An 18,237-nucleotide genomic window follows, 5' to 3' on the forward strand; every position below is an offset into this window, starting at 1 on the left:
GGCACCTGACATCTGGGGCAAGAAAAACTGAAGAAAATGGCATCGGCTGCATCTTGTATACGCCTGGTGCACTGACGTTAGGGAAGAGGTGACAGCAACCGACGCTGGACCAGGACTTTGTAATTCAGGCCGACTGCGGGTAGCCTGCTAGCAGGATAACCCAAGTGTAATGACTGCAACAGCGAATACACTCGAGCATGTACATTTATGGTAGGTACACAACTGTACTTTTCCTCCCATAAGACAAATACAAGGAAAGTGTATGCTATCAAATGGAAAAGATTCTCTTACTTGGCAGAATCCAGGAATTTAGATCCTTTTACAGCTCCTGTACACGAGATTTTGGATTTCTTAGCAGAACTGTTTCATTTTGGTGCAGCAGCTGCTTCCATCAGAGTACAACTAGCTGCCATTTCAAATTTTCATGTCTGAGTTTCTAACTCCAGCATAATGTCTCACAAGCTCTGTAAGTCATGAGAGGTACATCTCTTTTTATACCCCCAGTCAAAGAGCCCCTTCCACCTTGGGATCTTCTGGCCTCCTTGATACTGCCACTCTTTGAACCAGCAGCATCATTTTCCTTGAAATTTCTCTCTTGGAATACTCTTTTCTTAGTTGCTATTACTTCTGCCTGACTTGTTTCAGAACTTAATGCACTTTACCCTCCATACCTAGTTTTAAACAAAGACAGAGTTTCTCTGAGAACCAACCCTTCTTTTCTACATAAAGTTTGTTCAGACCACAATTTGAATCAATCCATTGAACTTCCTGTCTTTTTCCCCAATCATTCCAACAAGGCTGAATACAGATTACACCAATTGGATGTGCATAGACAACTGCGTTTTTATCTCCATAGAGCTAAAGTGATGAGAAAATCAGATCCGTTGTTCATTTGCCAACAACAAACAAGGCCTTCCAGTTTCTTAAGTAACATTGTCAAAGTGGTTATCAGACACCATAGCCCATACCTACCATTTGCGACAAAAAGATCTTCCAACAGAACCCAAAGGTCATTCAACCAGGTCTGTAGCTACTTAGCTAGTGTTTCAATCTAGCTTGCCCATAGATTCAATTTGTGCAGCAGCTACTTGGGCAGATCCTCATACATTCTTTTCTCATTACAAAGTAGGTGGTCTCCCGGGGCAGGGCTTCCTTTGGTTCCATGGTTCTGAAGAGTCTGTTCCAATGAGCCACCCAGGATTGAGGTGCTAGGGATGCTGTCCCATCCAGCAAGAATGAAGGCGAGATTGGACAACGTAACATGAAGTTATGTACCTACCATAACGCTCCATGTTAGTTGTCCTTCATCTCGCCTTCCTTCTTGCATACCTCGCTCCTTCCCCTTTCCTCTAGGGCTTCAGTGGTTTCACTGGCTAATTTGTTTTATTAGTTGCTTCTCACCCAAACCATGACAATTAACTGTATATCCAGGTTTATTAATGGATTATCTTTTATAATTACATCTAGTGTGAGCTATCTCAAATGAGATCTGGGTAGCTGATGCTGGGCATTCTGGGATAAGGGGTAGCCTCAAGCCAATAAAGAGCTCTTGAGCTATAGTAAGTGGCCGAGTCGGAGCAGAGGATCGGCTCCGAACCCATCCAGCAAGAAGGAAGGCGAGATGAAGGACAACTAACATGGAATGTTATGGTAGGTACACAACTTCTTTTTGTGTCTCTTCTGATCATTTTGGGCATCTAGATAAATATTGTTTCTGGGCTTCATTATAGGTTCTTCTCATATAAAGGCCTTTTTCACACAGGAGAAGTTAGGTTATTATCTGGAATGTTTCCTGATGTTATGTCAGTCTTTCTGCTGCAGGAGAATTCCTCAGAATTCTAGGGTTCATGGCTTCTGTAAATCTAATGATTCCTCTGGCCATATTATTTGTGAGAAAGATAGTGATTTCTAAACGCATAGACCCAGCATTTGTATTCTCTGGAGTATCATATCCCAGTCCTCTGCTTTGTAAAAAGGGAACTGCATTGGTGGAGAAAAATTCAACTGTACACAGGGCTTCCCTTCTCTCCTCAGACCCCAAACCAGTCTCTAACCACAGACCTGTCAAGTTTTCCTTGGGGCACAGTTTCCATAAGGGTTAGAAGTGCATGCCCTGTGGAGTCCTAAAGACAAAACCGAAGCTTGTCAACATAAAAGGGATTTTTACTGTGATCCTTGCCTTGTAATCTGTCCATCACCAGTGGTCCTCAAGTCCTCTTCCAAATGATTCGGTACCACACGACTGGTGGTGTCTGTAAACACGGGGAGTTACAAGGTCATACCACTTACGCAGGCTGGCATTGATGGTTTAGTAGTTGGCTCTTCAGCATTCAGTAACCCTCCAAGCATCTTATATTTCATCAGAGCAAAGCACTGTGGTATGCAAGCAGAGCAAGGCCAGGACAGACTCTCGTGGAAATCCAGGCATTTGATCCAATTGTGAGAGCACCTTAAATAGAGCTTTTTGCCACCTTTCAAAGCAGACACCTGGGCAAGTGTTGTTCCAAAACTACATGTAAGCAGGCCTGGGAAGCAGATGCATTTTTCATTATTGTGGAAAAAATGCTTCTTTATGCATTACCACCCTTTCAGTTGATGGCCAGGGTTAACTCTGAAGATTGAAAATGATATCCCAGAAATCGTCGTGACCCCATTTTGGCCCAGGCAGCATTGATTTTTCCTTTTATGGAGTTGACTAAGAACAGTTATCACAATCTTCTTCACAGACTGGATCTACTTGTACAAAGATGGGTAGTTTGGTACACCCCAGTATCAATCTGCTTCAACTGACTAGCCTGAATGATTCAATTCTAATACCTTTTAGGCACTTATTTCATGAGGACGTGCAGCAGATACTAAAGGAGATAAGAAACCTGCTACTAGGAAATGCTGTGTTGGTAAGAGGAAGAGATTTTTCGGGTTGGTGCTTAACTACTAAAAAGGTGCCTGCCAGGGATTTTTTACCACTATTGTTCAAATATTGGAGCTATTTTCTACTGGCATCTTATTCCTCTGTAGAGGTTCATCTTGTGTCCATTTCAGCATGTCTGCCCATGGATTCTCCTCCTCCTCTATTTCAGAATAGCTTCTAAAAGGATTTTTACACCTGAGATGACCTAATAAAACAAGTTACTCCTCCTAGGGATGTCAAATTTTAGGTAGGAGAAGTTGACTCTCACCTTTTGAACCTGCTTATCAATCTCATTTAAGATTCTCGAGTTGGAAATCTGTACTCATTGCTCTGAGATCTGCAACAAGAGTATCTGCGTTGCATTATGTCATGTCGGGTGAACTGTATCTGATTTTTTTATAGGGATAGGGTCTCTTAAGAACAAAACCCCTCATCCATGTCCAAGGTGGTTTCTGTGTTTATCTTGAATCAAGCCATCAAGCTCCCAGTTTTCTGCACGTAACTGATGAGGGGAGGATTCTGTATACTCTGGATGAGCCATAGGTAGCTCGTGTACTAATTTGACAGAACTAAGCCCTTTAGAAAAGCTGGCCAGCTATTTATTTTTCATCAAGGACCAACAGAGGGACATTATTTCTCTAATTTTATTTATTGACATTTGTTAACAGGGTTATTCCAGCTGGGCCAGTAGCCCATTTTCAGTGGAGACCCGAGGAGAAATGCTCCAGTTACAAAATAGTTTACAGTACAACAGAAATTCACACTCCAGGATAGAAAAATTAAAAATATAGCAGGTCAAAAAAAGAGTAAGAAACATACAAAGTTATATACAAGTAGCATTGTACAAAAATATACAAAACAAACAGCAAAATTTGAGCTTTCAGTGTTGAGGTTGAATTTATCAGATAAATACCTATTTGGTTAATAAGTGAATAGACTGAGTCTAGTATAAATCAACATATGTTGGGAATGAAAACAAGTTTGTGGAGGAGTTAGGTACGGTCCTGACAGGGGCAAGTCCTGGTGTTAAGTATATGAAGTTTGAGTTCTTTTTTGAGTGTAATGGGTGGGTAGTGGAGCATGTGTATATAGGAAGCTTGTTCCAAGCTTGGGCAACAGAGCATTTATAAATTAGTTTGCCCACATTTTTCTTTGGTTGGTGGATAGCAAGGTGTTGCTGATTTGAGGTGCGGAGGGTCCTAGAGGGGGAGTAGGTGGATATCTGGGAGGAAAGAGCTGGGCAGGAAGATGGTTTGTATAGTATAGAGTGCGTTTGAAATTGAGATAGGATGGAGAGAGTTAAGTGCAAGGCAGTGGTGCAAGTTGTAAGGAGAATTGGTGATAAATCTAGCTGTTTTTGTTATATGTTTGAAGTTTGGACAAGGTTGTGGACTGAATGTTACGACTGGGGCAGCATATAGAAGGGAGGGGAAGACAAGCGCCTGTGGCAGGCAGAGTCTAGCATAGGAAGTTAGAAATTTTCTGTTGCGATAGTGTGCCAAGTTTCTGGTGAGTTTTTTTAATACACTGCAGTGTATGCAAGTTAAATTTAAGTCCATAATCAATGATGACACCTAGGAGCTTTGTGTGGGGATCTGGTTGCATGATGCTGATGTTGGAGGATGTGATAACAAAGGTGGATTTATGATGGGAGAGAGAATGGGGAGAAAGAGCAAGAGGTTTGGTCCCCCCCCCCCCCCCCGTTTAGGATGAGTAGATTATTGGACAGCCACTTTTCAATGGCTAGAAAGGTGTCCTGGGTTTGGGTATGGAGTTCAGAGATATTGCTGGAGATGAGTCGGGACATCAGCATGTTATATTAAAGAGGATTGTTTGCAAGATGTGTGTAGTTCATTAGTGAAAATATTTAACAGGAGGGGACCCAGGATGGAACCTTGTGGAACACCAGATGTGACCGGAATGGAGGGAGAGCAGGTGAGAGGCATCTGACAGATTGCCTGCAAGAGAGGTAGCTAGAGAACCAGGCTATGGAGGCAGCAGTTAGGTTGAGATTAGGTAGTTTAGATAGCAGTATGGGGTGAAAGACTGTGTCAAAAGCTTTGGAGAGGTCAAGGAAGAGACAGGATATCAGTTGGTTATTGTCATGGGCTTCAACAATAGTATGAGTAAATGATAGGGCAGTAGTTGTGCTGTGGTTTGGCTGGAAACCCTGTTGAGTGGAAGTAAGGTTTTGTTGGAGGAGATAGTTGAGAAGCTGTGAGTGAATGCGTTTTTCGAGTATTTTAGGTAGAGAAGATAGAATGGTAATGGGTCTATATTTAGGTGGGTCAATTGAGTTTCCCCCTTTGTGCAGGGGAGGAAGTATTTCCATATAAGAGGGACTGTTGCTTCTTGAATGGATCTGTTGATCAGTATGGATACGGAATAGGCTATAGATTAAGCAGCTAGTTTGAGGAAGGTAGGAGGGAGATTATCTGCATAGGGAGAGCAGGGTTTAAGCTTTGGAAGAAGAGATTTAATGTGGAAAGTGAGAACAGGTTGAAAGGAGAAACGGATTTTGTTGAGTGGGTTGGAAAGGGTAGAGGGAGCAGTTGTGTTCGAGCTGGAGGTAATGAGTTTTTGAATTGTGTCAATGAAGTGATGGTTGAGGAGGGTAGCAGTTTCTAGAGGAGATTTGGGAAAGGGGAGGGGTTGGTAGGACAGCCTGGTCAAAGAATTTTGTTTAGAGTAGACCAAAACATATGAGGGTTGGATTTGCTATTGATTTGGGGAGTTGTAGTAGGATTTTTTTGTCCTTATTGATTTCCTTCTTGACAAGATTGCACAGTTCTCTGTAGTTTTGTAGCAGGAATAGTTCTTTTGTTTTGATCCAGGCTTTCCAAGCGCCATCTCTTTTATACATAAGAGATCCGTTATCCTTAGAAAGCCAGGGAGCATAATTAGATTTGATTCTAATTCTCCTGAAGGGGGCAAGGGAGTTCAGGGTGTCCAAGAAAATGCTATTAAGTTTACTCACTGCGTCATCTAGAGGGATCTGCTTGAGGCTGGACCAGTCAATACTAGATAGTATGGATTTGAATTGGGAGATGTTAAAGTTGGAGAGTTTACGACTGTCTCTGTAAAGGTGTAATTTGGGTAGTTGGGTAGTGTGTCTTAGAATGGAGGTAGGAAGATGGCCACTTAAGGACTCTGGTAGGGTAGCTTGACTATGGTAGAGGTTAAAGGAGTTAGTGAGGATCCAGTCAGTGGAGCTGGAAGATGAGGTTCTGTGCAGGCGGGTGGGGAAAGTTATCAGCTGATGAAATCCTTGTAAGCTAATACTAAATTGTGGAGAATCAGCTGGAAGATTGAACCAGTCAATGTTGACATCTCCAAGGATGAGGGTTTCGTAGCTTGTTGTGGGAAAACCAGAATAAGGATGTTTTCTATGATTGGGATATTTCCAGGTGAATATATATGGAAGCAATGGCAAATTTCCTGTGTGAGTTAAGGTGGCAATTTAGGATGATTAGTTCAGCTGGGTGGAAGTTGGGGGTAGGGATGGTGACTGGTGAGAGATTTAGGCCATCAGAGAAGAGGATGGCTATGCCACCTCCTTTTTAGGGGGGGATCTTTCAGAGCAGTAAATATAACCAGGTGGGAGTATTTCGCTGTTTGTAATGTGTTTTAGCCAAGTTTCGGATAAGGCTAGAATGTGATGGGAAGTATGGTCTATCCAGGTGTGTAGCTTAGTGATTTTGTTGTTGATGCTTTGAATATTTAGTGAGTAGATAGTTGTTTGTATAAAGAAGTGTGTTGATTGGAGAGATGAAGATGGTCTGAATTTGGAGGGATGAGGATAGTCTGAATTATGAGAAGAGGGGAGGTAGAGGGAGGGTTGTGTGGCTATGGGGAGGGGAGGGGGCCTGGGTTTGGGTGGATGTCACCAGAGAGGAGTATATTGCTAATGAAAGATGTTAGTGGTGGGAGTAGAGTGTAAAATTTAGTTTTGGATTTACAGGAGAGAGAGGATAGCTCTGTAGTATTTGTAGTGTTACAAGCTGGATTTCTTTTCTAGGTCCAGGTTGAGCTTTGTTATGACTATTCTCTAGGGTCTCTGGACCATGTCCTTCCTCCTCCCCTCCTCTCAGGTTAGACAGGCTTTGGTAATCAACCCATGTAGTCTAAATGCTACTGCAGCAGTGGAAATGATTAACGTACTACAGTTGTAGAAGTTGTATTTAAACTGTACTTTTGAATTCCTTTCTGCTGCAGTAACTTCACTCAGCCCCCATCCTCCTACTCTTGTATACAGTTGGGATATGAGGTAAGGGTGTTTAATACATTATATGTTTGTTGCTGGTTGTTTTTAAGGATTGTTGGGCTCTTCTGTCAATGTATGGGCAAGCAAGTCCCGAAGAAAGGTTCCATCTATTTCCCTTGTTGGGATTAGCCAGTTAGAGTGGGGGGAGCTGGAGTTTTTTGAATCTGGCAGTTGGTTGTTTCCTAGGCAGAAAACAGCCCATATGACCTAAAGGCTATTACAGCAGTGAAAATTTCAAGTATCTACTGTTATGTGAAAGAGGAATTTGCACAACTGTACTTCATATGTGGCTCTGGATGCCAGTCATGTAGATCATGAAACTTCATAGAAACAGGGCTTAAATTATATGGTGGGTGTGGCAGAGCCTGACGTGAGTACACAATTTATAACAAATATTTATAAATGCTTAACAGTTATTGGAAGACAGAGTACCTTAGGAACAAATTGTATATGTGGCAAAACATATATCTGGAAAGGATTCCGTTAACTTGTTCTTTGCTACTGTTTTTGTTTGTTTGGAAAATGTTGAACTGACCCCACTTTTGTATGTCTTTAGGTTCATGCAATTCCTTTGCGTTCTTCCTGGGTTATGACTTGTGCTTATGCACCTTCTGGCAATTATGTGGCTTGTGGTGGACTTGATAATATTTGCTCCATTTACAACTTGAAAACTCGTGAAGGAAATGTTCGTGTAAGTCGTGAATTGGCTGGACACACAGGTTAGTACTAAGCTGCACAACTAAACTCACACTTTGGTGTTCAAACTAATGAAATAAGTAATGAGGCTTTATCCCTTTTCTGTGAAGATACAACTACATTTACAAAGTAAAGGACAAGTTGCATCTGTTTTAGAAAATGAAAACCAGCTGAAAGAGCACATTAGCTGATCAAAGGCAGGTCTTTGTTGCTTGCCTTTTTACTGTTTCTTAAACTCCAGATTGTTTCAGTTCCACTGCATTTACATTAATTGCATTTTCCATTGTCTTTTGTTCACCAAGGTTATGCTGTTTGTCTTGTAATTATGTTTGCATACTGAGCAGACCCTAGATAAAGTCCAAAGGGAGTCGGTGGCACTTGTGATATTAGTCATGTAACCACTGAATGCGTACATTGTGTGCCACCAAATAATCTGTCTTATGACCACCAGAGAAGCGCACTACTTGATCTCATGAAAATGTACTGAAAGTGCATACCATTTATTCACCAGGATTTACCAGGTGTTTGACAAGCGTAATGCAGATGTGTAGTGCACATAAGCAGTGCAGTTGTAAAACAGTGGAATAAAATGTGTAGAGCAAGTTCTAGTACAGCCATATTCTTCATTTTTGACGAAAGAGAGGGTCTTAATTTACAGCCTCACTTTCTACCCTTCAAGACAAGCCAAAAGATTTACTGGAGAAGTGTGAGTGTTTTTTACAAAGATCTATGTGCTTTGCTAGAATTTCTTTCCATTGGTAGTATCAGCCAGTGACATCTTGCAGCACTTTATTGCTGCCGGAGCCTGAATCATCCGCATTGTAGAGTCCATCGGTCTATCCGAATACCAGAATGCTTCCCAAAGCTAAGTGTCCTATTTAGGAAAACTTCTTTTTCTTTTAATTGTGTATACCTCAACAGATGTCTTAATTGTGGAAAACTGGTTCCTCATAGGTATTTTCGCTGCCTTTGAGTTTTCTGCCAAGGCCTTGGAGCGCTACATTCTTAATTGTCCCCATTGTCTCCATTTCACTAAGTGCATTATTTGCCATAGGGCCAAGTCCTTTGCTAAATTCCTCGAGTGAGAAGGGGAGTCAGAAATCTTGACATGTGTCCACCATCTTTCTGTCAACACCTGTCCAAAACTTTGGGAGAAGCATCTGAAAGTTCTAAGTATGACAGACGACGCAGCAAAATGATTGCTCATTCAGCTCAAACTTGTTGTTAAAGGACAGGAGATGCTTTTTCAATTCCATCCAATGAATGAGGAAGTGTTGACTGCTGTTGAGTGCCCTTAGGAGTCTGACATGTCCCATGACCCCTCTTTGTCCACATAAGTTGAAAGTCAAGTATTGTCTCTCTGGTCAGACAACTTTGCAGGGCAGAGCTTCTGAATACTTTATTAGGGCTTCAGGTAGGGAAAGCAGAATCTTGAGAACCTCCAAGGGATCAGCAGTTGACCAATGGCAAGCAGCTGCCTGGTCCCACTACTGCCGTCACACCCAGGACCAAGCCTAAGGCCAAAACTAAAAGGATTCTTTTTTTCCTTGTCTCATACTTGGCCTTCAGGCTTGCAACCCCAACAGCAGGATCTGCTTAGACTGGCCAAGGATTTTCTTCACATTGTAGCTTCCAAGCAGCGCAATCCTAAAAGACTTCCTGCTCCTGCAAAATCTGTTTTTGGGGAAAAAGAGGGATTTTTCCCCAACAGGAATCCTCTGCTAGACTCTGAAGTTTTCATCTCCTCCCCTCAGAACTTTTGCACTTGTCAGCCTTGGAACCAGGGGCATGTTGTGGCCAAGTGTGTTCCTCCTAAGTCTTGGATTGGAAGGGTACTTCCTCAGGTCCAGTCACTGCCTCAATTTTTGAGGTGTTTGAAAGGGTTCTTGCCAGGCCAAACAAAAGAAAGGGTGTCTTTACTACACTGAACCCCATCCCAGCCATTGTTGTATACTGCTTCTAAATCTACACATCCAGATTAACAAGGAGCTTCAGCCTTATTGAGCTTGGGGGCACTTATTGTGCAGTTTCCCCATATGTTATGTGATCCTATCTCGCCTACATTCTGTACTGATGGGCTCGGAGCCGATCCTCGGCTCCGACTCTGCACGCTATGCTATAGAGCGAAGCCTCTTATTGGCTGAGCTATTCTCTATCCCAGGATGCACCACCGCTAATCCCCCAGATCTCGTTTGCCGCTTACAAGCTAGGACGTGGTCTTAAACTTGGCTGAGCTAAGTGCTGTTTTTTCTTAAAGTTTACCTGTCAGGAAATTCTCTATTCTTTACCCAAAAGCTGTTTTAACAGCTATCGTTGTGTATAGTGTGTTTTTTTGGTAAAATTTTGTGGTAAATTTGTGTGATTGATTAGGGAAAGGTTTTCCGTTTAAGTTAGAGGGACCTTCCTCTATTCTTTAGCGAGTTTTCTCTTTTTTTAAGGAGGTCAAGTACCTGTTTAAGTTAGAGGGTTCTTGGCCCTCCTTTTTGGTGTTTGTGGTATTGTACTTGTTAATTAAGGGTTTTAAAAGGTTTTATTGTTATTAAAATCTTGTTTTCTGACTGTGTTTTTTCCTACTGTTTTAGTGACTGGTTTACAGGCATTATGTCCAAAGAACATAGACCCTCAGGATTCAAGAAGTGCACGAGGTGCAATTATAAAATGTCCATCACTGATGATCACTCCTCATGCGTGTACTGTTTAGGCGCCAAGCACCTACAGGAGTCTTGCAGCGTGTGTCACGCTTTTTCCTCCAGGGTCCTCCAAGAGAGGAAGAATAAATTAGTCTTGAAAGGGCTTATCAAACCCTCCTTCAAGGAGGCCTTATCTTCCTCTTCATCTCCAGCTAAGAAAAAGAAAGCGTCGGCTCCGACCAGCCCGTCCAAACCGACAAGTAAGAAATCTAGGCAGGCTTCTCCATCGGCTCCACGGACTTCGGAGCCGAGGGCGGAACGGTCTGCCTCAATGCCTCTAGTCTCGACTCCTCTGGTTTCGGAGCCGATGACTGGGGCTTCGAGAGGCGGGTCACCTTCATTGGCTCCACTGATTTTGGAGCCGATGAGGGTTGCCGGCTCAGACACTTCCCCCCTCGGCGCCGAAGCCTCCCTCGGCACCGAGGGAAATTGTTTTGGAATCTCCCTCGGCACCGATACTGGTCGAGTCGATTCGGAGCCGGTCCCCCAGTCTTTCGGAGCCGATGGAGAAGTCGGTTCGGAACCGATCGGTTTCCTCCCGATCTTCCAAGATGTCGGATTCGGACATCGACAGGGTGCTCCTAAGACTATTTCAGTCTCCTGTATTCCAGAAATTAGTTTCGGCTCCAGCCCATTCGGCTTCGGAGCCGATGGCCCACCCTGTAGTTCTGGTTCCTCCTCCAACAGCCTCGGCACCATTGGAGCCGGTGCTGGTGGAGCCGATGGAGGTTTTCGGGTCGGCTCCGACCCTTACTCCAACCCCGGCTCTCGAGTCTGAGTTCGGTACACGGACCTCCTCCGTCGGCCCTGGGGGGGGCGCTTTGGGACCGATGTTTTTTCGGTTCCGAGCCTTCCTCTCGGTGCGTCGGCTGCGGGGGTACCGTCTGCTGTTGTGGCCACGGGGGTTGGACCTTCCCAGGACTCTGGCGGTCCGGCCTTCAGGGCCATGAGGAGTGCTTTAGCCAAATCCTCTTTGGCTACCTCCACTGTTTCACCAGTACCATCCCTACACACGGAGACTGGGTCTTTGGTAGTCCCCCTGTCCCTGGACAGCGGAGCCCCAGGGCCTGAGGTCACCCCCAGTGGGGGTTCCCCCCCTCCTGGAGGTCCCTCTGAAGCTTCTTCGGAGGAACCCCCAAGGAAAAGACTGTGCAAGAGGAAGTACGTCGACTCCCCTGATGAGTCTCTCACGTCGGACACCGATCTTGATGATGCGGAGGGGTCCCCTAAGTCGTCCTCAGATGATGTCTCCTTTGCAGACATCTTGGAAGCCCTCAAACAACGAGGCGGCCGGCATTCCAAACCCCCCTCCGCTGACGAGTCGGTGTTCCTCAAGGCCTTCGGGGCTCGGCCCTCCGCCTCCTGGGTGTCTCCGCCCTTCGACGAGCTCCTAGATTTGATCTGTCGAAGGGCGTGGGAACATCCAGACTCTGTGGAACCGGTGCCTGCTCGCCCAAACAAGTTCTTATCAGCACCCCCAGAGAAGGAGTTTTTGACCAAAGGTGTGGCTGTAGATGCCTTGGTGGTGGCATCTGCTACCCAACAAGATGTAGCAGAGGCTTAGACGTCCGTCCATCCTCCTAATAAGGAGTCTAGGAGCATGGATCGGCACGGGAAGCGCACCCTCAGTTCAGCGGCCTTTACCTTAAGGTCCTTGAACTATTTAGCGCACTTCACTAGATTTCAGAGGGATCTGATCAAGGAGCTTTCAGATAACCTCTTGGGTAACCTACCTGAGCAGCTGGCCCAGACGGTTGGCTCTCAGTTGGCTACGCTGTCATCCATATCAAACTCGTCCATGAGGCTCATTTCTTATGCAGCCGAAGGGGATAGAAGAGCGGCGGGTACGGGTGTTGCTCTACGGAGGCAAGCCTGGCTCTGCCTGTGTCATTTTGCGGAAGCCTTTATGTCTTCCTTTGCCGATGCTCCCTTCGATGGGTCCTCCTTGTTTGGACCCAAGGTAAAGGACACGACCCGTTGCGAGCAAAAAGGTAAGACTCTGACTGCCGTAGGGGCACGATTTTCCTCTCCCTTTCGGCCTTATCCCAAGGCTAAAAGAGGAGGGAAAATGTGGTTCCGTAAGTCCCAGAAGTCTTATCCCTCGCAGCAAGACAATCCCCCTTCTAGAGGCAGAGGAGGGGGAAATTTTTCTGGAAGACGCCGTCCCAGAGGCGGCAGAGGACCCCGCAACACTGGAGACCGCGAGTCCTTTCGTGGCTCTTCAGCCTTCCACAATCCCTGAAGGATTGCCCGACTGTGCAGCTCCAGAGCCAGTCGGGGGTCGTTTTTTGAGGCACCTAAAAGCCTGGGAAAGTATCACTCAGGACCGATGGGTGCTTCGTATCATCGCCGGAGGTTACGCCATCCCTTTTTCTCACTCCCCACCGCCGTCCAAGAGAATCCCGGACCCGCCACCCAGTCAACGGGAAATCGCAGCCTTAGAAGTCTCAAAGCTGCTTCAAAAAGGAGTCATCCAACCGGTCCCCGCAGACCAGATCGGATTAGGGACTTACTCCAGATTCTTTTTGGTGCCAAAAAAGACCGGGGACTTGAGGCCCATTTTGGATCTCAGCATCCTAAATCGATCAGTCAAAAAGTCCAAGTTCCGAATGGTCACCTTACAATCCATTCTCCCACTGCTGGAGAAAGGTGTTTGGATGTGCTCCATAGATCTCAAGGACGTCTATTACCACATACTGGTAGATCAGACGTCCAGGAGACATTTGCGCTTCAGCCTGGGAGACAGTCACTTTCAGTTCTGCGCGCTGCCCTTTGGTCTCACCACAGCCCCCAGGGTGTTCACCAAATGTTTGGCGGTTGTGACTGCTCACCTGAAGAGTCTAGGATTCCAGGTGTTTCCGTATCTGGACGACTGGCTCCTAACTGCCACCTCCAGGCGTCTACTGTTACAAAACCTACAAGCCACAATATCACTAGGCACTTCCCTTGGAATCACCTTCAATTGGCCAAAGTCTGTGTTGCTGCCATCTCAGCGCATAAGGTTCATCGGAGTAGAGATAGACTTGAACCTAATGCGGGTCTATCTTCCTACAGAAAGGATACAAACTATACAGGCTCAAGTCTGAGCCTTGATTCTCAGATCCAAAGCTCCAGCCAGGGTGGTCCTGCAGCTATTGGGCTCTATGTCGGCCACTGTTCTTCTAGTCCCCTTAGCAAGATTGCATATGAGAATTCTCCAGTGGCTCCTTTCGACACAGTGGTCCTTTCAGGATCTCCCTCTCAGTCACCTCATCCGGATCACGGAAACTTGCAAACGGGACCTTCGCTGGTGGCTGGTGCCCTCCAATCTGGATCAGGGACGACCCTTTGTTCCACCTCCTCCTGTGGTCACTTTGACTACGGACGCCTCCCAGATGGAATGGGGGGGGGCATTCCCTGGGCAGGTCAGTCCAAGGCAAATGGCATTCGGAAGACAGCCTCCTTCATATCAACATTTTAGAAATGAGGGCGGTGTTTCTGTGCCTAGAAGCCCTTCACGATTACCTCCCTCAGGGCGTAATTGCCGTTCACTCCGACAACATGTCAGTAGTCTGGTACCTGAACAAGCAGGAAGGGACCAGATCCTACCCCTTTTGCAGAGAGGCCATGAGAGTTTGGGAATGGGCAGTGACGACCAAACGTTTTCTAGTGGCGACTCATATCCCTGGCAAGTCCAACGTGATAGCCGACAGGCTAAGCAGAACAATTCTCTCTCCTCACGAGTGGTCTCTGAACGATGCAGTGACAACTCAGATCTTCAGCAGATGGGGAACTCCTTGTTGCGACCTCTTCACAACCCCGCTGAACGCGAAGTGCAAGAGCTTCTTCTCTCTTACTCCAGCTCCGGGGGAGAGTCCTATGGACGCATTAGCCCATCCCTGGCCCAACGGCTTGCTGTACGCCTTCCCCCCAGTTCCCTTTCTTCCCAGAGTGATCCAAATGGCGTCTCACTTGGGGAGCAAAATGATTTTGGTTGCCCCTTACTGGCCTCGTCAGCTATGGTTCCCCTATCTTCGGAGACATGCACTGGACGGTCCATGGTTCCTGGATCAGATCCCAGACCTATTAATTCATCAGTCGGGACAACTCCATCTGTCCCTTCACACTTTGAAGTTAACAGCTTGGCTCCTCCTCTTCCGACTATAGTCAGGAATCATACCTTAGACCCGGAAGTCATTTATAGCTTATCCTCGGCCCACAAGTCTGCCACTAAGAAATTGTATACTAGCAAATGGAAGAGATTTGCTATTTGGGCTCAACTCCGGGGTCTGGATCCCATCACTGTTCCGGTATCGGAAGTCCTGAAGTTTCTGACTTCCCTATTTAATCAAGGTTCTTCAGTCTCTACCATCAAGGTCCAATTGGCAGCTATTTCCAATTTCCATGAATCCACAAACCCACCTTTAATGAGCAACAGATTGTGTAAAACCTTCATGAAAGGTGCTCTGCTTTTACGACCTCTGATTTCTCATCCTGCTCCTCCGTGGGATCTCGATGTGGTATTACGTGCCTTAACCACCTCCCCCTTCGAGCCGGCAGCAACATGTGATTTGAAATTTCTTTCTTGGAAAACCGCCTTTCTGGTCGCTATCACTTCTGCCAGAAGAGTTTCAGAACTTCAAGCTCTGTCTGTAAAACCACCGTATCTGTTTTTTCACAAAGATAGAGTATCCCTCAGGCCTGATCCATCTTTTGTCCCTAAAGTTTGTTCCAGTTTTTGCCTGCAACAGTCACTAGAACTTCCAGTTTTCTTTCCAAAGTACTCAAACAAAGCGGAATACATCTTCCACACATTGGATGTTCATAGGCAATTGCGTTTTTATTTAGACAGGACCCAACAAACACAGAAAACAGATCAGTTGTTTGTGTCCTTTTCGGATAATAAATTGGGCAAATCCATCACAAAGGTCACTATTGCCAAATGGATCAGGGACTGTATTAGTCAGGCGTATTCCTCTTCTAATAAAGAGCTTACAACCACTATCAAAGCTCACTCTACAAGAGCTATGGCTACTTCAATAGCATTCCATTCTAAGCTTGCCATTAGTGACATTTGTGCTGCGGCTGCGTGGTCTTCCCCGCACACTTTCATTTCCCACTACAAATTGGATGTGGCATCTCGGGGGCGAGCTTCATTTGGTTCCACAGTGCTCACGAGTGTTTTCCAGTGAGCCACCCAGGATTTAGGTGCTAGGGACGCTGTCCCATCAGTACAGAATGTAGGCGAGATAGGATCACATAACATCTTTTAGTTACGTACTTACCATAACTTTAGATGTTTGGGATCCATCTCGCCTACATTCCTAATACCCACCCTCCTTCCCCCCTGCCTTGGAGATCAGAAGAGATTGGACGGTCCGAATTCTATTGTTTCATCTTGAAACATCTGGCAATCTTATATAAACAGTTATGTGTGTGTGCATGAATGCAGACAAACAAGATCTGGGGGATTAGCGGTGGTGCATCCTGGGATAGAGAATAGCTCAGCCAATAAGAGGCTTTGCTCTATAGCATAGCGTGCCGAGTCGGAGCCGAGGATTGGCTCCGAGCCCATCAGTACAGAATGTAGGCGAGATGGATCCCAAACATCTAAAGTTATTCTAAGTACATAACTAAAAGTTTTCTGATCTTTCTCCGAAAGCCCAAATGAAACTGGATCCTAGAAAACAGATGTGTAAGAGGAGACAGTTGGACTCCTCTCTGGAGTCTGTCAGAGAAGACAAACTTGGATCATGGGGAAGGGTCCCAACATCCCCTCTGGTAGACTTGACCTTTGGTGACATATTGGAAGTGATGAAATGGTGAGGGGGTTGGTCCACTAGTCCACCAGTACATCCTGTCCTGAGGAGTCTGTGTTCCTCAGGGTTTTGGGCCTGGCTCGTTTATCTCCTGAGTGGTGCCGCCCACTGATACCATCTTGTATCTGATCTCAGAGGGCTTGGAAGGATCTTGGTGTGGCAGAGTCAAACCCTAAGAAACTGGGTAGAATCTTGGTCGCCCCAAAGGACAGAGCACACTGGAGCAAGGGTGCCCCAATAAACGCCTTGGTTGTGAAGGCAGCCAAAAAGATGGAACTCTGCGTCCATATTCAAGTCCAGCTTACATCTTTGGATGGGATACAGAACATTTGCCCCAGGACTTCCCCGTGTAATATTGGACAGAGGCAGCTCCCAAATGCTTTATCCCATGCATGGGGCCCCTCCAGTTATCTGTGGTATGATCCCAGTTATTCTCATTAGGGGTAATGTGTAATTATCGACCATGGAATGGGTAAGACCAATCTATACCAAATAGGATAGTTTATTTTGAGCACGAAAAAGGGAAATTGGCTAGGTTTAAAATGGCCTTCAAGGTCAGTTAGCCTAGTACACTTGCCTGTGAACCTACAAGAGAGGACATTTGTTTTCCCCCTGACCGGGAGTCTAGTGCATTGAACAAGTTCAGGACACAAGACATATGCATCTCCGATTTTTACACTTGAGTGCTGAACTACTTTGCACATATCACATGTTTCCAGGTGGACTTGACCAAGGAGCTCACCATCTCCCTCTTGGGTTTCCTACCATTGGACATCTAGAAAATTGTACAGTCCCAGTTGCCTACCCAACAGTTGATGTCCAGTGTATCCATTCATCTCCTTTTTATTGCAGCTGATGGTACAGAAAGAGTAGCAGGCATTCTCATTGCCATCCACTGACGTGTGGATGCGATTGTGACTTGGCAGCAGGCTTCAAGATATCCGTCCTTAATGCTCCTTTTGATGATTCGACACTTTTTAGACCAAAGGTTAAGGAGACTCTTACCCAGGAGTGAGCAAGATAAGACTGTCTGCTATTGAAATCTGCCTTTCCACCCCACAGAAGACCTTTTGCAGGAGCCGGGGGGGGGGGGTTGTTGATCAGAAAATGTCTAGTTTCACCAAGATGTTCCAGAGGACTGACCTTACCGGGAGTGGGGTGATTTCAGTAGATGTTACCATAGAAGTAGAGGTGGGCTGCAGAATCAAGGATGTCCTTCAAGGATGCATCTGCAGTCCTTACAAATGGGTTGTCCTGTCGTCAGGCAGCCCTTCGGTCGGCCGGATTCCAAAGTCTGGGTCTGGCCTCGGCTGGTGTCGCACTTCACCCGACGTCATAACTGCAGTTCTTAGGGTATAAAGGCATCAGCCAACGCCATTTTCCTCAGTCTTTCTTGCCGCGTGGCGCCCGAAGCAGAAGCTGTTCGCAAGTGCCGGTCGGTCAGAACCAGAGATTACTACTACCGAATACAACTTCGAAGACTTCTAAAAAGCTAAGTACCCCGTTGGGGACTCTTTCTTGCCTCAGCCGATGTCAGAAAAAGTGAATAACTGTTTAACTTGTGGGAAACAAATACCTCATAAAGATTTCCACTCTTACTGCTTACCTTGTTTAGGCCCAGACCACGACGTAGCAGCTTGTCTAGCCTGTGCTTCCTTTAACCGACGGACGCTTAGACGTCGGTCGGAATTTGCTGAGCAGTTTTTCGGCTCTGATTTTGCTTATAAGATGCCGTCGGATCCTCCGACTACACAAATAACCAAAAAACGCAAGGAAAAGGACAGACACTCGCGGTCCGCGGTTTCGGCTGAAACCGCAGTTAAGCAAACCGCGAGTGTCTCGGTTTCGGCTGAAACCGAGCTAGCGGATGTCCTTCAA

The 18,237-nt window shown here is 45.8% G+C and overlaps 1 protein-coding gene across 3 annotated transcripts in view; it reads left to right on the forward strand.

Annotated features, from left to right (window-relative positions):
* The window catches only part of GNB1 (G protein subunit beta 1), a 1,803,552-nt gene that overhangs the window by 1,226,186 nt on the left and 559,129 nt on the right, over nucleotides 1-18,237 (forward strand). For all 3 annotated transcript variants that reach the window (XM_044062129.1, XM_044062128.1, XM_044062130.1), the window contains one exon: nucleotides 7,732-7,894. In XM_044062129.1, coding sequence (XP_043918064.1) covers nucleotides 7,732-7,894 — 163 coding nt within the window. The remainder of the gene's footprint in view (nucleotides 1-7,731; nucleotides 7,895-18,237) is intronic.

Source organism: Protopterus annectens, chromosome 2.part1 (genome assembly GCF_019279795.1).
Source record: "Protopterus annectens isolate FY-2018-M chromosome 2.part1, PAN1.0, whole genome shotgun sequence".
Classification (NCBI taxonomy): domain Eukaryota; kingdom Metazoa; phylum Chordata; order Ceratodontiformes; family Protopteridae; genus Protopterus; species Protopterus annectens.